Genomic DNA, 24598 nt, shown 5'->3' on the forward strand with positions numbered 1-24598 from the left:
GTTTCCAGAACTGAACAAAACAGTGTGTGTGGTGGGAAAATGTGGGCAGAACAGCGACTGCTGCTCAGAGCAGGGCTATTTATAGAGCAGAACCAGCTCTGGCACTCGGGAGGTGATGACTGAGGGGTCCCAGATGAAGTGGTACGGATGGAGGACGGGCACAGCATGGCAGGTGCACACCCTGAGACACATTAGTTTTTGGCCTTACCCACTGCTGCTTTAAGGACTATGGCTCCTTGGATAAGCAGGGGCTGCCTTTGGGGCCAGGTCATGGGCTCCCCGTGGGGACGGGGGGCCATCAGAGGGGATACTGTGTAAGTGTACCAGTGGCAACTACTGCCAAAGAACAGTCAGGAAGCTAGGGAGCCCTTCTGTTTAGTGCTTTTCAGTGATACTCCTCAGGGCCAGCCTACTGGACTGGAGAAGCCTTGCTGGACCTTGGGGTTCTCACAGGAACGTCATGTAGCTGCTTAGGCATTGTGTGTACACGTTTGCTAGTATGAGACTGCTCTGTGTACCCCAGGCTAGTGAATCAGTTAGATCCGCAGAGTGGTTAGTGGGCCGCCTGGCCCATTTTAAAGGCTCTACGAGAGACACTCATTACTATTGAGCATAAGTGCCTTAGAGGCCAACAGCACAGAACAGCACTCTTGGCAGTCATGGCTCCCTAAGGAGAGGGCGGTGCCTTAGAAGCCAGAGAATAGAATGGAATCACTTAGCTGACACACACCCGGATCCTCCTTGGAATCTTCCACCCTAGCACAGAAGTCTGACCCAATTTGTTGGGCTCTTCTGAGACTCCGCGGCTCGAGCACTAAATTCAAACCTTTGTAACGGGCTGTGGCTAGGAAGATGGGAAACAGAACTTGCCCCCCCCCCCCACCATGGAAGCCTTAAACTTTAACTTATCTTCTCTCTGGGGTCAGCAGGCTGCAATTTCTGCCTGATGGGGAGCAAAGACCTTCCCTTGGACAAAGACCAGCCAGGCCATGGGCACCCTGCTGTTCCTTGTCTCAGAGGAGAGGCTGCTTCAATGTCGGTGCTGGTTTGAGTGGAAAGTACCCACCAAGCAGATTCCGGGCATAACATCTGGCTGGGGGACTTTTAGAACTTCCAGACATGGGGTTCTATGCCATTTCTCTCAAAGTGGAGGTTCACATCAAGCATTTAAGGAAGGTTGGGTGGAGCCAGCCGTGGTTTAGAGTATGAGTTAGCATCGGACAAAGGACATGGGGCTGGCAGGTGAGGATAGAAACCTGGGCAGTGGTCATGCCCATCAGGGTCATTAGCACCAACTGAGGCCCAGACCTTTTCTCCTCCCTGCCACCCAAACTGTGGCACCAAGGCATCTCCTCCCGGAACCAATGACATATCTGTTCCCTCTGTTTATGGGACATTGGTGACCCAGGGAACATAACTCTTTAATGCTTGCCAAAGTGAGGAAGATAACAGGAAAAGGCTGAGCACAGGAAGAAGAGGCAGAGGTGAGGGGTCAGGGGTGAGCGGCTTCTGTGGGGCACTGAAGACCTAGAAGCCAGGGCTTTTAAGTCGTAGTAGCTGAAATGTCTACTGTGTGCACGGGAATCCTCATCTTCTGCTATTAGCCAGATCTATGTAATACCTTGTTGTTTCTAACCTTCCATAATCCCTCTGTAACTCTGCCTTCCCAAGTTTACATTTAGGGGACTGGGTAAATGTAGGAAACCCGGGTCCTAGAAAGAAGTGACTTTCCCTGGGCCACCAGCAACATATCAGGGAAACTTTCTCTTAACCAGTGTGTCCCTTTCTTGCGTTTCCCAAAACCTTACGGCTTACGGCGCTCCTGCATAGCATTGTTCCTCTCAGCAAGGGATTGAAGGGAGCAACTTCTGCTCTCGTTTGTGCAGTAGGATAGGTAGGCATGGCCAGCCAAGTGCTTGTGTGTGAGCAACAATGAGGGAGGAGTCAGGGTCTTTCCTAATTGACCTACCGTCTCAGTGGCTTCTCATCTCAGACATAAGCTTGCCTACTCCATATAGATTAACATTCCAAGTGTTCCTGAAGCACATCAGGTAGCCAAGTTACTGCCGACATCGTGCTAACCTCACCCCTATAGCCCTATTCCCTTTCCACACCCAACCTGCCATCTGGCCGAAGACCTCTCTGCCCTGGCCATTTGAGATATCCTTGCTATGTAAAAGCCCAGCTGGGTTGCCATGGCTCCAAGAAGGATTCCCCAGGATCTCTGATGGAAAGGGCCTTTCACAGATTACTGTGCAACTTCCATACCATAGTTTCAGACTTCTTTTGTGGAAAAGCCACACCACACAACCTGAGGAATTTATGGCTCCTTTGGGTGATGAAAAGCCCACTCGGAGACGGACTGAAGCTGGGAGGCCCTGGACAGTTCACCTGTCAGCACATTTTTGTAAGCCCGCTCTTGTCAAGCCCTCCCAAGTCATCTTTTCTCAGTCATCACTGCACTGTGGGTGCCACAGGGCAAAATGCAATGGGAGAACCAAGGTCTGGAAAGATACAGGTGGCTTAATGTAAGCCGTCTCTGCAAGCTGGCGTTTGGAGAAATTCCTAGAAAGTCCATGGAGTCTGTGTCAGCTGAAAAACACTTCCTAGGCCCCATTTCCCAAACCTGTCCCTCCCCAGGGATTTAACTTGTAATACATATCACTTCACGTGGTGTGCTTCGTCTGTGGAAGCTGTGGTGTATCTATGCACACGTCTCCCTGACTCGCTCTTTCTCCCAGTCACAAGTGCCTCACACCCACTTTTCAGTACCCCTCTCAAATTCCTTTTTCTGCTTTAACATCATGATCCCTTGCAGCGCACACCGCCTGTCTGTGCTCTATGCGTTCCCATACAGTTTGCAGGTTTTGGGCAAGGGCCTGGAGGTTGAAACACACAAAGATACACACAGAGACAGAGACAGAGAGACAGGGACATGGACCTCTATCTAGTCACTGGTAAGAAGCCCTTTTCTTCAATAGCACCATGAAGGCTTCTATACCCAACGGTCAGGTGGGCCAACAGGTGAAAACCTCATCCTCTGATCCTCAAGGCCAAGGCAACACGTGCTCGTGAAGCAGAGCTGGTAAACAACTTTGACACAGCCTTCAGTAACTCAAATCAGAAGGAAAGTAAAGATCGCTAGCAGGGAAGAGTAGCTGGTTGTTGCAGCATCTCATGTTCCTAGAGCACTGACTCTTCCTCTGCTCTTCGTGGCCCTGGACCTCATACCCTAGGAGCTGAAGTTCAAGAGCTTCAAGATGCAAAATTATATATGTGGTTCCCAGATATGAACTGGGAAAACACAGGGCTTAGCAAAGGTTTTTCAGCTTGATTCCTGGGTTACCACTTGGAAAATTACCTCTCTAAACAGTCTGCCAGTCGGAAACAGCTGCATAGGACTTAGGGCGTTGCGTTTAACCACTGAGTTTTGTTTTTGTTTTTGTTTTTTTCTGATCCAAACAGATAAACAAGACTGATTCCCACTGCTGACACTGTTAGCTGTATGTTGGGAAGGTTGCTGACCTTGCCCAGATTCAGACTCCTCACTGATAGAAATTGATCAAGAGAGAGAACCGCCTCATCCCCAACTGCTCAGGTCGGATGTGAAGAGTGAGCAAGGTGCTTCTGAAGGGCTGGCGGCACTGTGGAGCCCCAGTATGTCCACTCTTCAGGCGCCATGTGTGCATGCATGTTTCTAAACAGCAGTTCCACATCTCAGTCTTGCTCCTGGGTGGTTGTGTATCTGAATAGTCATTCAGTGTTGTTGGCTTTCCATAGACACCGGAGAGCCCAGTACAGCTCACAGGGGGCCTCACCATTTCCTGAGAAGAATGTCATCATGGCATTTCCCCAGCCCAGCCCACCCATCCTGTCACCCAGTTCCCTTTATTCTCTACCACCTATGACCTTCTGCTGCTCCACCGCTTCCTCCAGTTTCCCACAGACCAAACCCTTTAAAGGGCACTTTTGTGTAAGGCTGCCTCCCAGTTGGGGAGTACATGGGTGTATCTGCTTGGATGAGAGTGCTTTTGTGGTTTGTAACAAATGGACGGAAGCCAGGCAGGGAGGGAGGGAGTCGATGACTGAGTTCTTGGAGGACACCATGCTAGAGATGACCTTGTTTTATGTTTTTATAAATGAGCTGTAGACATGAGTTGCATGATGAAATCTCTAAGTTGGAAGATGTCACTAAGCCCTCCTGCCCAGAATAAAAGATCAAATTGATGAGGATGAACCATCTCATCCTCTTGGTATGCCGAGATCTTAGGCGTCGTTTCAAGGCATTTTTTAAAGACGACACACATTCAAAGGATAAGAGCAAAGAAGGAATGAATGATGGATTATTTTGTGTGGCCCTAAGTCAACACGATTCGGTAATCTGAAAGACATCAGACACTGTCTCGCAGTGCCGGAGAGGCATTCGCGGACCGGCAGATTTGACATGCCCTTTGCGTATAGGCCATCACCTCTGCTAAGGAAGCACTGAGAAAAAGCAGACATAAAGATAGGATCCTATGAGCACTCTGCTGATGTATGGAGAAGAAATGTTCACATAGTAAAAAAAAATCTTTTCAAGAGACCCAATTTTAAAAAAATATTAATCATGTAGACTTCATTTTAAGAGTGCATGCTGGGGTATCAGGCAACTTCCACCGGACTAAAGCACTTATAATCCATTCCTCTGGTCTAGGAGGAATGGCCTTTAAGGGAAGCTAAATCTCAGAGAGAACGTTGTATAGGTAGCATGCATTTCGGTCTCTCTTTGGCATTTTGGGCCTTTGAACATATCTTCTGTGGTACGAGAACAGGTAAGGCCGAGTAGAAGCAGGCTGTGAGGCAGAGCTGACAGTTTCGAAAGTGAAGTCTAAAGAGACCCTAGATCAAGAAGCATGAACAAAACCTCTTCTGTCTAAAGGCAGGCAAGGTATGAGAGTCCCACTGCCAGGCACACCAGAACTATCATGCAGGACGCTTTAACCGTGACTTCACGTATGCAGACTGCAGGCTCTAATGCGGTGGGCTGACTGCTATCATCTCCTTGGCAGAGTGTGACCGTCTTATGGGTGTTAGAAATCCAGGCTTTGGAGCCTTATGTCAGCTCTATAGTTGTCCATTAAAATTTGGCAGAGGAGCCTTGGTCACAGAGAGACAGTATTGACTTGTGAATGTTCCAGGCAGGATTTGGTGCCTTCAAGCAGATACTCATCAAGCAATTATTATTTATCATTGGCTTATTAAGGATACGAAAAAATTAAAATAGGTCTGTCTTCATAGTCAACACAGGAGATTTATGTCATGCATGCAGTAGCATTTGAAGGTGATATTTCTCACTGTGTCTTTTCCGGGATGTACAACCACACAGCTGTGCGCTTTCACCCAATGCATACAGGCCAGCACCCTTTCCCAGCCCTCAGCTGGCAACACAGCCTACTTTTCTGTAATTCTCATTTTGCTTTGTATTTTTTATGTGTGGTTTGCTGAATCAGAAAGCTTCCTAGGAGGCATATTAAAGTTTACATTTTATAATCGAATGGATTGCCCAAACCTCCCTGTAATTTATACATTTCAAAATGGAAGCACTGGGGCCAGGATGAGTGGTGGCTTGGCCTGTATCCCATCATGCAACTTGTACATTCTTAGTAGAAATTGATGGCTGGGAAAAAAAAAAATTTTGTTTTCTCCTTAGAGAAGTGTCTGCTTTGAAGGAACTGGATGGTATTTCTGATACGCATCTTTTAGAAGGTTTCTTTGACATTTTGCTAGGAACAGACTTCATGTTAGAAACATTGGCTTCCTGAGAATAACCCAGCATGGAGACTTCGAGTGGCTACTATGAGAGGGAAACCAGTGAGAGTCCAGCCAAGTGCCCGTCCATGTCTACCAAAACTCAGCGCTGCCTGCGAGCTGCCAGCTGCTGCCACAAAACTCAAGTTACGGTCGGCAGAGGCAGGCGATGCCATGTTTTACTGTGATAGCACAAAGTCCCACAGATTAACAGTGGGAGTGGAGAAGGGCTCATCTGAGTCACCCACAGCAGAATACCCTTGTCTGCCCGACTCTCACAACGGATCTGGATCTTCAGAGCAGCGGTTCTCAGTCGGGGCTGCAAACTGGCATCACCTAGGAAACGTCTAAGGCTGGTCATGGCTGGACCACCGACCCAGATTCTCAATTATTAGGTGAGGGATACAGCCTAGACCCAGAGATCTGTTTCAAACAGCCATCGTGGTTCTACTGTGCAGCCAAGATGGAAATCCATTACTGTGTGGCTTCTTCACGGTGAAGAGGTGGGGATGTGTGTGTGTCTCCATTAGGACAGTCAACAGTCTGTGTGGTCATGAGAATTCCTAGACTATCAGAGACTTAAGGCAACGAACTTGATTTCTTGTGGGAAGTACTGTGTATTCATGTTTGTTGTTTTCAAACAGACCTGGAAATAGTATCTATCAGTTCTTTTTCGGTCCTCTTGGTAAGTATTCTGGCACATGGCCTCAAACCATCTGTTGAGATATGGTCTTTTTGTGAGTTGGGGAAAAAGCAGGGTTGGTGACTAAAGTTTCTACCCCAGATAAATACCATGAAAATATTTAAAGTACATTTCCTTTGTACATGGTATCTACAGACCACTAACTTAAGACCATGCCTTAGCATTTCAATATTAATGTTCAATATTAACCTTACATAGCAATTTCATCCTGTGCTTATAGAGGAATACTCTGAAGGAATTTATATATATTATATATATATATAATATATATATATATATATATATATATTATATATATATATATATGTCAGGAACTGACAGGATCTAACTTGATAAATGAACTCACATTTTCTGTGCAGTCCACCACAGTATTTCGTGGGAGAGATACAGAAGAATGGTTTCTGATTTGGGTGACTTATACCCTTACAGATGTGCATGGCAAACTTGCCAGTTTCTTGCACGTTGTATGCTGGGGATCAGAAACTAAGGCTCACAACACACTGATACTGCGTGGGCCGACAGTGGATAGGATCTAGGGATGCTGTGCCCAGGGGTGATGCTGCAGAGGCACTGACTCCATCTGAGAGCTTATGAAGCCTGCCAATGACCCTGGAGCAGCCAGCTCACAGGAACACAGGAAGCAACGGGTCAGAGAGGGGTCTATTCCCTGCTGGGATCTGCATCCCTGGGGCTTGATCTTGGGACCACCCGAGAGCATTACAGAAAGCATCCAGGAAGGATAGTCTCGATGCATCTCAAGCTGGCTTTGTGTAGTTATGAAAACACACAGTTCTGACATATGAAGATTCCATTAATCCTTTCAACAGGTTTGGCTTTCTTCAGAGTTCAGCTCACCACGTAGACACAACTCCACAAGTCCATGACCCCTTTCTGTCAGTGTCTGGGAGGGCGGATGGGAGGCGCGATTATCATCAGGATGTTTTCAAATGTCTCCATTTTCAGACCCAAAAAGTTTAGTCATTTAGGCTCAACCTAATTCTCCCCAAGCGAGTATTTTAGGGTGAAGAGGAAACGGATCTCTTCGAATTTCTGCAACTCCCAGCACAGCTGCAAAGAGCGGGTCAGGTGGGATGGAAGTCAGGCAGGAACTGATGAACGAAGCCAGCTTCTCTGCCAAACACCCAGCCTCTGTGATACTCAACCTTGAACCCCAGCTCAGGCCTGAATCTGAGAAATACCGAGAGGCCTTGTGCCTTCCAGTTGACACTTAACCAATCCCAGGGGCAAAGAAGAATAAAGGGTGCTGAATACTTTTATGAACTATCACAGGAGTTGAAAATAATACTTGCTAATGAGTCAGCCCGAACCACAACTTAACTGCTAGGACTCACCACAGTTGGCAAAAATGATACACTGTCCACTCTCCAACAATCAAAAATGACCTTTTCATGCATGTCGAAAGGTCAAGGATGCAAACAGCCCATCTTCTAAAAAGATGGCCATGGCTTTTTTTTTTCCCAGAAAAAAACTGTATTCATTAGTAATTAGTTGAAATAACAAATTCTGTGGTGTTATCAGGAAGGTGGTGGCACATGCTTTTAATCCCAGCACTCAGGAGGCAGAGACAGGCAGGTCTGTGAGTTCAAGGCCAACCTGGTCTACAGAGTGAGTTCCAGGACAGGCTCCAAAGCTACACAGAGAAACCCTGTCTTGAAAAACCAAAACCAAACCAAATTAAACCAAAACAAAACAAAAAAAGTCACGATGTGGAAAAAGCTGATCGGTTATGTGAAAACCGGAGCAGTTTATAAGTATGTACATATTTATACTATCAACCCAACTGTCCTTCATTTTGGCCTATCTAGTTTGCAAGCATGATTTCTGAAGTGAAACAGTATTTGGAATGGCAGCATCCAGAGCACTTCTAGCAGAGTAAAGCACGGTTTGGTGCACAAAGATGTAGCTGTTTGTGCAAGTCTAAACATTTCACGAGGGCAGCTGAGTTCATTTTAACGCTACTTACAGAATAATTATTGGCAAATGAAACGGGCTGTGGGAAAGACAAGGTATTTTTCAGGCTTCTGAACGGTATACAACATAAATTCTCTGACTATCAAAAGTGGAATGGGAAGGTCCAGGACAACGGAGCGGTGCCGTCAAAACCTGGGGGACAGAAGGAATTTTACAAGAGACTATTTACAATGGAACAATGAGGAAAATGTTGTGTTACAGTCAGAAACATGGAAAATATGCTGTTCAACACTGCTGGCTCTGGAATAAATAAAAGCCAGACTCAGACTATTAAAAATATCAAAGTGGTCTACCACGTGCCAACTCCATTTTCTTCTGTTGTTTGTTATAAAGAAAATCTATTATTGAATGGAATACAGTTCTGGTTAAGTTATCAAAGACATTTTCCATATGAAAACCATAGTTTGACATGTGTTATCAATTCTTCTCTAGCAATTTTAATATACTTCTATCACAGAGAGATAGGTGCAGAGTTAGAAGGAAATTCCAAGTTACATTTTCGCCTTCTCTTCAAGGCACTGCTCCCACTCATCTTCAGCTCCTCTCTACTGAGAAACAATTATGATCAAGATTCTTCTGGACGGCAAAGTTAGATTTAAAAAAAAAAAGATACCCATAGGCGTTAAGTGGACGCCAGCATCCTTGTCGAACCCAGCTGAACTCAGTATATTGCAAGGAAGCCCATCCCCCCAATGGGTAGCTTTCTCATTAGGAAGGTATGTGTTAAACTGAGGCTTATAGCAGTTGACACTAGTTTGGCCTTCTGGAAGAGCATAGATGGTAGCCTACTCCCCTGGCTTTAGCTGAAGGCTTCCAAGAATTGGAGAGAACTTTCCCATGGTTTGGAAAATTCCACTCTCATCCACCCTCCATGTAACAAGCTTAATTCATCTTATTTTCACTACCACAAACTATTTTGCTGGCCCAAGGAATTAAAAAAAAAATTCTCCTATTAACTGAATGAGATTAACAGCTAAATATTGAATATTGCATTTAAAATAAACCAGCATCTTTCAAGTTAGGATGTTTGAAAACCAAGAGTTGCAGCATTCAGTTGGATTCAATCGGCCATGGGCGTTCTATAATTAGTCTAGCGCTGGCCAGCAACAGATGTCAGGGGGAAAGATGGGACACCTTGCCAATGCTGCGTACAGGAGGGGAAGGGGCATGAAGTCCAAACGCTCTAAAAGAATGACTGAGTCTTACATTCCGAAGTTCTTAAATCTGGGAGTTTAGAAGCCACAGATTAGTTTGGTCACATTTTAGAAATGATGTTGCAATCTAACCTTCGTCCTAGCAAGTCAGATAAGCAACCAAACATCCAGCAATCTGTAATCGCTAATCAAAGGACCAAGTGAAGATGCAGTTTCTCCTCCTGGTGCTTATGTTACGTGCCCGTAGAAGCCAGAGATAACAGACCAAGGATACTTTAAACCCAGGAGACTTTATTTCCCCTCCAGAAAGGCCCCCGCCCCCAACCTCAAATCCACACGAGAACACAAAACCAAGGAGTAAACTAAAAAAGGGAGGGAGGGTAGGATCACTTTATTGTGACATTATGGCATTAACCCCTTGCTGACAGGAATGACTGAGAGTGAGTCTGGCATATTGCACATGCACACTGGTGATCCTCTGGTGGCTGAGGCTGTCTTCCGTGTCTTCCCCCAACCTCAGTGCACAAGCGGGCCAGTCACAGATTCCACTACCACATGGTGTAGATGTTTAACAAGTCTTTGGTCTTAATAAGCACCATTACAAACCCTCACATTAAGGGCTTTATTATTCTAGTTTATAAATGTTTCGATGATAAAAATAACACGATTACAGTATACACACACTTAATTTACATGTAATGTATTATACTCATAAGTGAGAAAAGCTACTGAACTAATGTTGGTTGATTGAAATGAACGAAGTATTTGAACTGGATACCTGGCAATTTGGTTTCTAACCTGTGTACTTCTTACAGTGCATCGATAAATCTATTCTGAGAATTTGCTAGCACCAAACAGACATCATAAGCGGCCAACCTACTACTTGCACTCGGAGAAGCGACGTTTGGAAATTTGAAAACAAACGGAACAATCCGTCAGTTGGAAACACATTCCTGTACGGCAGCTGGCAAGGTAGGTAGCCTGTCGGCATGCATGGCCAACCTCAGTGGATACTCGTGTCCCAGTTTTCAGGAATCGACACATATGACAAGGTAGCTCAGCTGCTCATGAGAAGCCTGAGAAGGTGGTTGGTTGAACTAGGGCCATCACTGTACCTTGATGTCATTCAACAATAGTGCTCATTTATACGGATTGGCTTGGCGAATGCTTGTACCACAATGTGAAGGTTCTGGTTTGGGGAAAATAGACTTCTACCTACCTAAAGTTGCTTTTATTTTAATTACTTGGTCTCTGAATGGTGAATTAATGAAGCAGGATCTGAATTTTCATCTTCAGGTTATCGCCCAGTTCTCCGCTGAGGTAGTCTTTGTCATGCCTGTCCTCTAGCTGGTTGAGTTCTTTCTTTTTATAAAGTGGGGTACTGCTGATTTGTAAGGAGTAGGTTCCGGCTACTGGCTTCTTTTTGGTGAAGTGGAGGTAGCTGACCCCTTCTTTCTGGTTGATTTTAAAGAAGCCATCTTCATTTCCGGATTCAATCAAGTATCTGTTGTGGTTCGTCAGAGTGGTAAGGGCCGGCAGGAGTTCTAAGATTCGGACCTTGTGGCTGATGTGGGAAATGTTGAAGGCAAAGCTAGCAGGCTTCTCCACATCCCAACTCGCGAGGCTCACGTTGGCTTCCGTCTCAGACCCATCCTGGAAAGACATGCGGCAATGCCTTAAATCCAACTAAATCTGTTCTGTAGTTCACATACTAAAGAAAAAGCTATCCAGGTCTCAAGCCAAACAAAGGTTTCTGCCCGTGCTGTTTGCGCTATGCTGAAAATGCACACTCAGAGGCACTTGGTTTAAGTTGCAAATGTGCTTTCAGAGAATTAAATTGATGACAGGAAGAAAGGCAGACTGAAATCATTTGTACTGGGGGAGGGGGGGGTTCTCCCTAGGTCTCAAAGTGTGGTTCCTGAACCAGCAGTTTTAGCAGCCCTGGAAACCATTACACATGCAAATGCTTAGCCCCTCTCAGACCTGTCGAATTAGAACCCCTGGGGCTCTTCCCAGCCAACCTCTCTAACAAGCCTTCTGGGTGACTCAGACAGGGAGATTCTTTTTGAAGCCCTATACATAGATTGTTCTCTTTCCGAAGACTTAATTCCCAATCCGCAGCAGGTGGGCTGCCGCACAGATACTCAGAACTTGTCTGTTTCAATTTTGCTCACGGACACGGACACAAACCATCCCCTTCGAAGGACACACCCATGGACCTACTTCCTGGCTGTGATGAGCTGCTAAGGGTCCTGCTTCTCACCTAGCTTTCTGCTTGTGATTTGGGCCCATATAGGCTAAATGCTCCCAGCCTAGAGCCAGAAGATCTGGGTAAGCGATGCATTTCTGACTTTACGTAGCATCATAGGCTCCTGCTCAACATCCAAGTTCCCCCTCAGTCCCTGCGGCTCTTTTTTTTTCCGTGGAGGAGACTCTAGTTTCTAGACCTTGGCTTCCCTGTATGGGGAATGAGTGCATGCCATTCTGCCCACTTGCTGTCCTTGACTTCAGACCTTGTCCTTTCTGCAGACATCGGGTGGGCGTTTGACTTTCTTCTCGGTGAGACAGAGGAAATGAGCAAGTGTGTGAAAACTTTTCAAACTGCCACTCTCAAAAGGCAGCCAAATTAAATAACTAACACAAACCCCTAAAGCCCCATAGCCTCTTGCTAAGTGTGGGTAGTGTTAGGAGAATGACTGGACTTCCTGTCTGGGGAGACTGTTCACACTTTGGGCTGTCCTTGGAGGAAAGCACAGGAGCCCAAGAGTTCTTACATATCAGCAGACAAGGAGAGACTCCGACCTACCTGGATGTCTGAGGTGTCCATTTCGTTTGTGCTTCTCCGTTTCCTGCCTCGTTTGGGGTAGCCATTGATCTTACATTCATAGCAGGCTTCTGGGGACAATGAATTGTCGTCCATCTCACCGCTGGCAGGTGGCTCTGGGCCTCCTCTGCCCATGCCCATTCCAGAAACACAATGCCTAGCGCAGAAAGGAGCACAAAGGCAGTTTCCATCAGAATCAGTAGCCTGATGCCCAGTTTCCTGGTGCCCAGCCTCCTGGATGTTCAGTTTCCTGGTACCCAGCCTCCTGGATGCCCAGCTTCCTGGATGTCCAGTCTCCTGGTACCCAGTCTCCTGGATGTCCAGCTTCCTGATGCCCAGTCTCCTGGACACCCAGCCTCCTGGACGCCCAGCCTCCTGGACGGATGCTCAGCCTCCTAAACACCCAGCCTCCTGGACGCCCAGCCTCTTAGATGTCCAGTCTCCTGGATGCTCAGCCTCCTAAACACCCAGCCTCCTGGACGCCCAGCCTCTTAGATGTCCAGTCTCCTGGATGCCCAGCCTTCTGGACACCCAGCCTCCTGGACGCCTAGCCTCTTAGATGTCCAGTCTCCTGGATGCCCAGCCTCCTGGACGCCCAGCCTCTTAGATGTCCAGTCTCCTGGCACCCAGCCTCCTGGAAGCCCAGCCTCCAGGCTAGTAACATCACATTGCCCACTAGACAACTATCGGCTTCTAAAAATTATGCAAATACCAAAGGCTCAGTCCCCTGAGTTCCTGTCCTTTCTCTCAAGACACTGTTTTTCATACTTCCTTGCCCCTTCGTCTCCCAGCCCACTGGCACAAGCCTTTGCAGTACTCATTCAGGAAGGGGACACACTGAAAACTGAAGAACAAGGGTGAAGGTGATCATGTGACTTGGTGGGGCATCAAAATATCTTCTTTTATGAATCAGGCCCCATGGGGGTCAGCAAGCTCCCCTGCCAGCTGCACCTCTAGGAGAGTGGGCAGGTGGGCCATCTCTGGGGCCTCTGTTCTGGACAACATATTTGTTCCTATGCTGTGACCTTGATTTTTATGTTTTAATTTTTAAAGTCAGCATATAATATGTGTCATACCATTATGACATATTACGGACATAGTGTGTGTTAGTGGCTTTCTTTCTCCCATGTCTGCCACCCTCCTGCTGCTACCAACTCCCCCAACCCAGTCTTTTATGTTTTTATGTTTCATGTTTCTATGTTTTATGTCCATGTCCTAACCACTGCCTTCACCACCACTGCTGTCCCTGCTTGTTCAAGAGGGCAGGAAGAGATGTCCAGGTGGCAACTGAGGGTTGGTACAGTACTGTGCTGTGAAGATGTACAATTTATTCTCTCTTCTCTCTCTCTCTCTCTCTCTCTCTCTCTCTCTCTCTCTCTTTCTCTCTCTCTCTCGACAGGTTTTCTTTGCATAACAACTCTGGCTATTCTGGAACTCATCTTGTAGACCAGGCTGGTCTTGAACTCACAGAGATCCACCTGCCTCTGTCTCCATCTCCCAAGTGCTGAGATTGAAGGCGTGCACCCCCTACCACCTGGCTATACAATATATTCTCACAAGCAGCATGAATCAGTGCAGAGCTTGCTCCCTGTGGGAAATGGTTTAATGTGAAGTCATTTAAAACCACTAGGGCCATGGGATTTGACTCATGTGAAGGCTGACAAAAAAACCCATACCCAAGAGATATGTAATCCTTGTTTCTTTGCTTTTCAGTATAGACTAAGCCTCACACAGTATAGACCAAGCCTCACACAGTATAGACCAAGCCTCACACAGTATAGACCAAGCCTCACACAGTATAGACCAAGCCTCACACAGGATAGACTAAGCCTTACACAGTATAGACTAAGCCTCACACAGTATAGACTAAGCCTTACACAGTATAGACTAAGCCTCACACAGTATAGACTAAGCCTCACACAGTATCTGGTTTGTTTTTGTGAAGCTCCCTTTCTAAATGTATCGAGAACCTAGGAATTATCCTAAAACAACCCTTGTTTTGTGGGGTAAATTTCACTCCAGTGACATCACAGAGAGGCCAGATTCGAAAGGTGGATTTCTACCGTGAAATGTACACCAATCCCCACTAAACTGCTTCTCTGAGTCGGTCGACCTACTCTTCACAGCTCATTTCCTCGTTGGTCCACAGACTTCCAAACAACACCACATCTCTGGCTGTCTGCTGTTTCTCACTACACTTTGGTGCTTCTCCCAGTTTCCCAGGGTCTTCCTAAGCTTCTTTTCCTCTTCACCTAGCAGCATGGAACACAGATAGACAAGGAGGAGGAGGAAGGTAAAGGCCCATCCCGTGCATCCATGCACAAGATGGTTCCAGGAAGTAAGCCGCAGTCTGCAGCCTTGGCTTCTGCTCAGAACTTCCCTCCAGTATTTCCTTGTCCCAGGAGCACCATTTAGAAGAAATGTGACTACAAAATCCCACTGGCAAAGAGCCAGTTTGGACTGTCACAATTTTTTGCTGGGAAAAAAATGGTTTTGGCATTCAACTGTAAAAAAAAATAATAGAGCAGTTGAGAGCCAGACAGACATCTGGGAATCTGGGTCCTACTCCTGGCATCCCGAGAGCTTCCCACGGAGCATTCTTCTACCTTGACATTTGTACAAACTGAAATAAGTCCCTGAAAGCCAGTGTGTCAGAGACTCTAGGACCACTGGGTTCATATCTGGTATAAGTGGTGTGTGTGGGTGTGTGTATGAGAGAGAGAGAGAGAGAGAGAATTAAAATTCATGAACTGAGCTGGACAATAGTGGCACATGCCTAATCCCAGCACTTGGGAGGCTGAGGCAGTGGATCTCTGTGAGTTCGAGGCCAGCCTGGTCTACAGAGTGACTTCCAGGATAGGCACCAAAGCGACACAGAGAAACCCTGTCTCGAAAAAACAAAACAAACAAACAAAAAAAGATTCACGAACTGGATTACACACAAGTCATTCGGGAAGACCTCAAGTTAAAAATTTACTAAAATTTTAAGTCACTGAGCAAAGCAGCGTCCCTTCTCTGCCTTGGCTGTCACACACATATTCACATCATTTGGTAAAATTTTCTACTTGGAAATTATAGGTAATTATTCCAACTCATACTTAATGTGCTTTTTGATTGTTTCCAATATAAATTTAAGAGAGAAGGGCAACAGATGCCTTAAAGACTGTAAGAGATCTCTAGCAAAAGGTATCCATTTGGCTTAGCCTGACAGGAACTAGAAAAGAAAGCAATGGAAGTCAAGTGAGAGCCTCCTATGCTCCCTCGGGAGGGAGGCGCTCAGGTGTGTCAGGTGGACCCAACTCGGTGTAGGCGGATACAGCAGGGTGCTCTTGGAGAAACCAATCCCTTGTCAGCAGGATGTGAAGATAAAGAACATGAGTCAGAGACACTGGACAGTGACATATGAACAGTGTAGCTACGCTGTTGGGTGTTCTAGGAGTTTCTAGAAATCTGGATACACCCCTTAACAGATGCTCCTCTCAAACTTTCTCAGGCATAAATGGAATGAACCTGACGGTCATTAATCAAGGGCAGGACGAATAATACTTACCCTTGGCCTATCCGGAAGTACCCTGGAGGACAGCCACACAGGTAGCCACCTTCAGTATTGGAGCAGCCGTAACTGCAGGGGGCCTGTGAGGAGCCACACTCATTGATGTCCTGGCAGCCTCCGCTGAACTGCTCATACTGGAAGCCGGTGGGACACATACACTTGTAACTCCCCAGGGTGTTGTGGCAGGAGGCGCCCCCACAGACGTGTGCGTTCAAACATTCGTTCTCATCTGCAGCAGAAACAAGAGAACACTACATGTGTGATGCTGGCCTTGCTTTCAAGGAGGAATCTGGGTCATGCTCCTCATGATGGACCAGGTAGGTAGGGTCTCAGGGAGAGAATGCAGGCAGTATAGCCAGAGTGGAGAGAACAAGAGAGAAAGCTGTGGAGATGGAGGGAAGGAGAGAATCTCCTGCCACGCTGGTTAAATATGGTAGAGGAGGTTAAATACACTTCACAGAGAACACCCAGGAGGGCACCGTGAGGAGCCTCGGACTCTAGGTCTCACCAAAAGCCACCTCTGGCATGTTCTGCTCCGTGTGAGGCAGGACCACAGCTATAACTGGGTTTAGGGCAGGTGGGAAGGGAGCATACAGTTACCATGTTCCTGCTTCACAAGAACCTGCAGGATGGAGAGCACCAAAGAAGAGAGCCACACTTCTGCAGATGCTACCGTGGGCCTCCCTGGCACAGGATGTGAAACTCTGGGGAAGACCGATGCCCTGCAGGGGAGTCCACCCCATATTACCTCCTTTTCAGTCTGCAAAGACCTCCAGGTACCCATGCTTAGGCTGAGTCGTACCTGCTGGTATGTCTGCTTTCTCTCCGAAAGCCTGTTCAAACCACCTGTGGCTCTAGCATCTGCACCACGACTAAAGCTAAGTGTGGCTGGAAGAGATGCTGTGCTGTCTTATAGGCAGTGGCGGGAGAAATCTATAAGAGACACATTCTGCAGGGCAGCCTACCCATAGGAGCCTGCACCGTCTGGAGGGAGGATAAAGGAAAATAGAATAACTCTTAAAAAAATTGTTTGTCTATGTGTAAGTGTATGCCACATGCATGCAGTACCTGTGGAGGCCAGAAAAGGGCCCCAGATCCCCTAGGACTGGAGTTATAAACAGTTGTGAGCCACAATGTGAGTGCTGGGAATCGAACTCAGGTCCTCTCCGGAAGAGCAGCTGGCAAATTTTAGTCACCGAGTCATCTCTCCAGTCCCAGAGATCTAACTTTTAAAAACTTTAGTTCAAACGAAGACAACGGTGACTTTCTCATTGCTTCAGTCTACATACTTTTGAAATCTCTAATATTCGTTCCTAGGCCTGCCATTGGAGGGCGCGCTGGGCACTGGCTGTTAAGACCTATCTCCAGGGCTGCAACACTCTCTCTGGAGGACAGCCATCATCCCTCTGTGGGTGGCCACTGCTAGTGGAAGCAAGGAGCCACAGACGCTCCCTGGAGCCGTACAGGACAGCCAGCATGAAGAGGTGTTCCACATTCGTTTCTGTAGGCCTTCCTATCGTCCCACGAGCTTTGGGGGTCTTCCCTAGGGCTTTCCACAGAGCAGCAGCCGGGCCAGGACCCTCACAGGGCTGTCTGACTGCAGGAACCACGTCCTTCATACCATATTGGCCCGCAAGAGCACACCCATGTTGAAAATGGTGTTTCTTCTCTCCTGTTATTAATTTGACCTTCGTTGTTCAAAGAGAACAACACTCTTCTCTTTTTCTCCAAATGATCTAAATTAAGTACCTTTTAAAAACGTGTGTTTGTCATGTGTCCATGCACACACACAGGGCGAGAGCATCACAGTGCATGCCCGGAGGGCAGAAGACAACTTGTGGGAGTCTGTTCCTTCCTTCCACTCTGGGATTCTCCAAACTGAATTCCTGTCATCAGTGTTGGCAACAACAGCCTTTATGCAGGGAGTCAACTCACCAGCCCTCAAATACTTGCTGAAACTGGCTCATATTCATGCATACAGTGATGTGCCGAATGGATCTATTATCACCCAGTGTACTGTACAGTTCCACCTTACCCACCCTCCTGTACCCTCTCCCCTGTCTCTATGCCCTTTCTTTTCCCAGGGAATCTTTCTTCTACTTTCATGCCATTTATTTGAAGTTAGTAAATGGGTATGTAAAACTGGAAGGCCTGGGGGTTTTGCTGATAATATAAAAATAATGTCAAGAGTGTCTGTGTGCCTGATATTTTTTATGGGCATGAATCCTTCCCTGCTCCTTTCCCCTTCTCTCTAGTCACTAGCCTGACTGCCTATTTGAAGATTCTCTAAATCCAAAGATCTCAAGCCTAAACCCAAGGTCCCTTAGGCTACAAGGATCCTAAAAGAGAAAAACCAAATATATCAGTGTCCGCATTCCTTTCCTTACTTTAAATAAGGAATCAAGTATGGTATAGATACCAGTGGAGACCATAAGCACCAGACCTTATGCTAAGCAGAGTGAAGAGCAGAGGGTGTTTACTTAAGTAGGAGACTCTGGGACTGCCATCTTCTCTTAACCCCCATGGCCCCTCCATCCTCTCCACCTACTCTCAGTCCCCCCAAAACCGATCTGCGTGGAGCATCAGAGCCTCTGATCTCTTGTTCTTCACATGGGTTGGCTCCAGACTAAGAAGCCATGAGGCATGGGTAGATATACCTGTCAGTCTAGTGCTAGATTCATTTTGCTTTTTGCTAAAAGGCACAAAGTAGATTGACATTAGAAGAGAGAAGTAAAATCATCACACAAAGAAAGATACTTGCAAATATTAGCTCTATCTGCTCCTAGAGCAGACTAACAGGGAAGAAACCAAGTGCCTCTCGGTATGCAAACAGAACTGGCCTGGTCTGGAAAGCAAGAAGAGTTCCTCTCTGGGCAGATGCCAAACTGGAGTCTCCAGCGGTCAACCCTGGACCTCTCTGTGAGCTTCTGTAAATATGCATTCTCCTTCCCTTTCATAGACTTCTGTATTTTATTTTACTTCTGATAACATTTAATAAACATTAAATTCATATTGCTCATCTCAGTTGGGGCAGCAGAGCACAGATTAAGCACATCAGCGCTCAGTGTCCGCAGCCTGGGAACCACATGCTTGTACATTCAGTCACTGCCATCTGCAAACACAGCGGTTTGGTTGACATGTACTGCACTTCTTCTGACCACTTCCATCCTGTGTACCCTGAGCAGCTGACTCCACACGGAATCCAGCTTTCTATCCTTCTCAATAGCTTGATTTGTTCCTCTATTTGCAGTTTTTATTGGTGAGAGTTTTCTCCTTTTTATATAAAAAGAGAATTTTAATTAATTAAAATTTCAATTAAAGTCCCTGGAAAACCACTCCTTGGGACAGAATAAAACCTACCACCCTGACCTGTGGCACCAGGGTCACACGACCCAGGTTAGTGGTGATGTTAGCAACCGCCAGGAGGAAACTCCCAAGTGTAGAGTAGGCTTTCTTGGCTTGCTTTTTGTAGCGCCAGATGGGTTCCACTCTAGCTGAGAGCTGAAATCTGCTATTTGCTTCCAGAAAGGAATGGAGTTAATGGCCCCTGACCTCAAAGTCAGCCTCCAAGAAGAGCGAACTTCTGCTAAGCTATGAGCGGGCTCCCGGGTGGGGCTGGTCCAGGAGATCTGCTCTGGATAGCTCCGCACGAGGGAACCATTCCAGCTCAGGGCAGCGCTCATTCTAGAGAACTCTATTTCTTGAGCATTCTGAGTCGTGTTTGCGATTTCGGGCCAACAAGAACCCCACACTCCTTCTAGCCTCTTAATTGACTTATTTGACTTATTCGACCCGGCCACAGTCTTCCTGGAACCAAAAATCTTTAAGGAACTAGATATCGTGGAGAGACCCCAGTGTGGGGTGCTAACAGTGCAGGGGTGAGGAAGGCTGATGGTGTCAAGGAAGGCTAAGGACACTTCATCCCAGCTATTCCCGAAGCATTCCTCATCACATACTTTTTTTCCTAAAATATTTTCACTCCCCTTTGGTATCAAGTGGGGCAGAGCAGCTGCCAGTGGGCTGCCGTAGGTCAGCAGGAAAGCACCGGCTCTGCGAGGAGCCGGCAGCCACGCCTCTTCTGAGGACAGCAGCTGCTCACCTACACACTGGTTCCACTGGTAGTGCTGGAGGTAGCCCTGCGGGCAGCTGCACCTGTAGCCTCCGATGATGTTCTGGCAGCCGTGTTGGCAGCGGTGGTTGCCCTCGCATTCGTCCACATCTGTAAAAGAAGCAGAGCCTCCAGTGAGTCCCATCAGTCTCTCAGGTCCTCCGCAGTCTCACCCACCTGCCTGGGAAGCCAGAAGGCAAGGCTAGAAAGAATCTTTCTCCTAAAAAGCTATTCTAGCAAAACATTAATAATATCCACATTAATATTCAGAGATTCCTGGAAAAGTCTACAGGTAAAAATGACATCAATTCACCACAGGGAGTTGTGGGGCAACTCTAGAAAATACATTTGTTTATTTGTACGGGAATTAGAAACCAAGAAATATCAGTAAGAAAATAAAATCACAAGAATTAAAATTTAAATATTTAATTATGCATTTATAGAAGAGTTGCTTCCTACACGTATTGTCCATGCTGGAGAAACCTCAGGACTCTGGCCCTAAATGTCAGAAGTCAAGGTACTTTTGTTGAGTTATTCCTACTTCACTAAATTGTTAACACAAACAAACAAACAAAAAAGCCCAATCTTGATCGACACAGAAGAGGCCCGTGTCATCGATACAAGCAAGATGAGACTAAAGACACGTTTCTAGAACCTGGGGCCCAAGCGAATAGCCCATCTGCAATTGGCTGGGCTCCTTGCTCACTGTCCTTTTTCCTTTGCCTTCTTTGTTGCCTTTTTGTTTGCTTATTTATTTTTTATTTTTGGCTGACCTCCAACTTGTGGCAGTCCTCCTGACTCTGCCCCCCAAGTGCTAGGATTACAGCACTACCACACCCAGATGAGAGAATAGTTCTTGCAACTCACAGACGCCGACACCCAAACCAGGCCACCCCTGCAAAGCGCTCCTAGCGGGACCCAGCTGAGGTCTGCACCTACCTTCACAGCTGGCACCGCTCTGGTCGAGCGAGAACCCCCGCTGGCATTCACAGGTGAAGCTTCCTGGAGTGTTCTGGCAGACACCCTTGGACCCACACAGGTTGATGTCGGATGTGCACTCATTGTTATCTGGGGGACGCATGGGAGAAGAAAGTGACACTTCCCGGAGCTGCTCTGTGTTGTTGGGAAGGAAGGGAGGAGGACGACCCAGAGAAGTCCAAAGTACGGTGGTGTAACTTCACACCGCGAGCGCGCAGTCCAGCCGATGCAGCCCCACGTGCTGAACACTGCTTACTGTTATCCACAGCAGAGGGAGGAAAGAGCCTCTCAGAGGAAAGCTGGGCTCTCTACTTACCGATGCAGGCAGTGTGGTGCTGGGTAAACCCAGGAGGGCATTTGCATGTGAAGCCACCAATGGTGTTAACACACAGGAACTGACAGTTGTGCTGCTTGGTTGCACATTCGTCGAGATCTGCAAGAAAATGCAAGACGGAATTCAAGCCGTGCCCAAATGTCCTTGGACAGGAAGTGTCTCCACGCCCTGAAGGACACCAGGGCCGCACAGGGCCGCAGCAAAGGGTTGGCAGGAAGGCGAGTGATGAACTCAGCGAGAAGAAAGTAGCTCTGTGGGATCCAAGGAGGAGCAGTTCCCTTTAGTTAAAGAAATGTAGGAATTTCTCTACCAATTTATTTAATAGACATTCTAAATGTCTAAATGAATTGTAAGATGAAGTGTAAAAACTGATTCTGAACATTTTCCAAAGCAGTGGAAAGATCTAAGTGAAGATGTCAAAAGAGATGTTGAAGCCGGAAATTCACGTGGTCCTTTAATTCAGTGGTTCTCAACCTGTGGGTCACAACCTTCTGGGGGGGTCGAATGACCTTTTCACAGGGGTCGCCTAAGACCATCAGAAAACACACATATTTACATTTTGATTCCTAACAGTAGCAAGATTACAGTTATGAAGTAGCAATGAAAGTAATTTTATGGTTAGGGTCACCACGACATGGGGAACTGTATTAAAGGGTCGCAGCATTAGGAAGGTGGAGAGCCACTGCCTTAATTCTTTTCTGTTGCATTTAGAACAAACTCACACCAGGAAATTGGTTTGACCTCTTGGTTAGCAGTTTTTCTTTGAATTAAATAAAATTGAACAGCTAGGAAAGACAAAAATCTGATTTTGATGAACTAGAAGCAAAATCCCCAAACCCCTTGCCCATACTATTGACCCAAAACTGTTTTCAATCTCAGTCCAATCTCCAATCTTTCTTTACAGCCTTAGCTTCTGGGCTCACCTCAAGATCCAAAGGGATTTAAAAATATATTAAGAGCTACCAAGTATGTTGGACCTGAGGGATTGCTTTTAAATGCCTGGGAATTTTCAAGAGTATTTATCACAATTCAACCCCTCCATGGAGGCACACGCGGTACTAGATTTGCTAGTGGCTGCCTCTGCTCCACAGTGGCCTTAGTGGCTGGAAGGACACCTGTCCTAACCTGAGAGGGTGTCCCTGTGTCCATCCCGCATGGAGGACCCTCAGACGGAGCCTTTCTTGAACTCTGAGAAGGCCGACTTCTACTGCCGACTGACGTCCATGTCTCTCAGAACCAGACTGCCTTCCCACTGGGGCCCTGTGCATGCCTGTGCTGGGGAGGAGACAGCACCGCCGCCCCTCATACTGTCTGTTCCACTATTGTGAACCACTCAGTACAGCGACCATGGCTGCTCTCATGCTCAAGAATGCCTTATCTCTCTCTTCACTCCTCTTTCCTTTTTATTATAATCAATAACACACACTGTACAAGTTAAATGGTCTTCCACTGTGTTGTTCCATACTTGTATGAATCACATGCTGCTCCCTCCTCTTCCCTGCCTCCCTTTATCTGGTGAGGTGAAGAGACTGGCCCCACCCCCGTCTCAGAGCCTCCCTGCTAGCTGTTTGCTTCTCAGAGTCAGTGGGACACGCATCTGCACACTTCCACACATGACAGCTGCAGACAGACTCAGGCTTTATAGAGTAAGGAGAGAGGAGCTTCTGACATAGAGACTCCGAGTGTAACAGCCTGCTCATCGTCTTCATCAGAGCCATGTGGCCACTTGCAAGCTACCCTCAGTCAGGCTTGTCAGTGTTCCTCACAGAAGCAGAAGTTAGGAGAGGGTCACTAGACCCTCAGCCATTCCCTCCTATACCTCCTCCTTCTGCATGTGGACTCCAGAGTTACATGGAGAGGGGAGGGGTCACTGAGGGGGAACTGCAGACACACAGCTGTGGAGAAGTCACTGCCCATGCTGCCATGGGAGTCTGCACGCACTGCACTGCCGCAGATGCAGAGGAATACATTTGCTTTGTTTCAAACTGCACACAAGAAGAGATGTTTCCCCCAAGTATGTTTCTTCACTCACATGAATAAAGTCTTGCTCTGAGTCCTAGCCAGAACTTTCTGGAACTCATAGTGATCATGGATGAAGACCCTGTTTCAAGGCTATGAGCAAGTCCTGGGGTCAGCGACTTCATCGCCAGCTCCAGGATGACCTAGGACCTAGGACCAAGTCTGTATAGGACAGCCTCTGAAGTTTTTATCTAGGAAGATGTTTAGGATGAAACAGAAACTCAATGTACCTTGGAAAAGGTAATTTCTAGCTGAGGAGAGATTTCTGCAGCGTTTGGATGTTTCTCAATTCCATGTCTCCCTCAGGTGAGCTCTCAGAAGGCATGGTGGCTTTATTTTGTCAGCTTAAAATCTACCTCGGTGGTTCTCAACCTTCTTAATGCTGCAACCCTATGATACACTTCCTTATGTTGTGGTGACTCCCAACCAAAAATCATTCTCATTACTAATTCCTAACTGTGATTTTGATACTGTTATGAAACGTAATGTAAATATCTGATATGTGACCCATAAAGGGGTCAAGACGCACAGGTTGAGAATCACTAAGATAGATAGATAGATAGATAGATAGATAGATAGATAGATAGATAGAAACTGAAACACTAGTTTAATTAATCAGACACACCTCTAAGATCATGGCATGAAGACCTCCTAGGCTACACCATTGTTGAACAGAGAGTGAATAAATGAAGCAAATGGGAAAGGAGAAGGAATCAACTGGGAATCAGCCTTACCAGAGCCTTGGCGAGTTGGTACCGTAGAGCCCCTCATGGATGCTCACTGGGTATCGAGCAAGGATAGCCGCTGCTACTAGCCTTCAGCAGCCCTCTGACCCCAGCTTAACCCCCATCCCCAAGGACCCACTGTTGACACGGGCACTAAGCCCAGGGAAGCAAGTCTTCCAGCTTGTCTCCCGACTGTTCACAGGCACAACAAGTGGCAGGTGATGGATGAAGCCAAAGCCCTCTCACCTTTGCAGCTCCTCCCATCCTCTTGCAGAATATAGCCTTTCGGGCAGGAGCACTGGTAACTCCCTTCTGTGTTTTTGCATATAAAATTGCAGGGTTTAGGAGCCTGGTTGCACTCGTTCAGATCTGTGGTCAAAGGGAGACAGGAAAAGCCCACTTAAAAGACTTTTGAAGCGCT

At 46.9% G+C, this 24598-nt stretch overlaps 1 protein-coding gene across 1 annotated transcript in view; it reads right to left on the minus strand.

Moving 5' to 3' along the window:
* Window positions 1–10012: 10012 nt before the first annotated feature.
* Window positions 10013–24598, minus strand: part of Fbn1 (fibrillin 1) — a 202594-nt gene continuing 188008 nt past the window's right edge. Inside the window, exons 59-65 of the mRNA XM_041678883.1 lie at window positions 24424–24546; window positions 21416–21532; window positions 21061–21189; window positions 20113–20232; window positions 16011–16242; window positions 12443–12617; window positions 10013–11289 (exon numbers count right to left, since the gene is read on the minus strand). Of these exons, the coding sequence (XP_041534817.1) occupies window positions 10900–11289; window positions 12443–12617; window positions 16011–16242; window positions 20113–20232; window positions 21061–21189; window positions 21416–21532; window positions 24424–24546 (1286 nt within the window). The 3' untranslated portion in view covers window positions 10013–10899. The remainder of the gene's footprint in view (window positions 11290–12442; window positions 12618–16010; window positions 16243–20112; window positions 20233–21060; window positions 21190–21415; window positions 21533–24423; window positions 24547–24598) is intronic.

This window comes from Microtus oregoni, unplaced genomic scaffold (genome assembly GCF_018167655.1).
Source record: "Microtus oregoni isolate MIOR12 unplaced genomic scaffold, Mior012 000031F_ref0000149, whole genome shotgun sequence".
Classification (NCBI taxonomy): Eukaryota; Metazoa; Chordata; class Mammalia; order Rodentia; family Cricetidae; genus Microtus; species Microtus oregoni.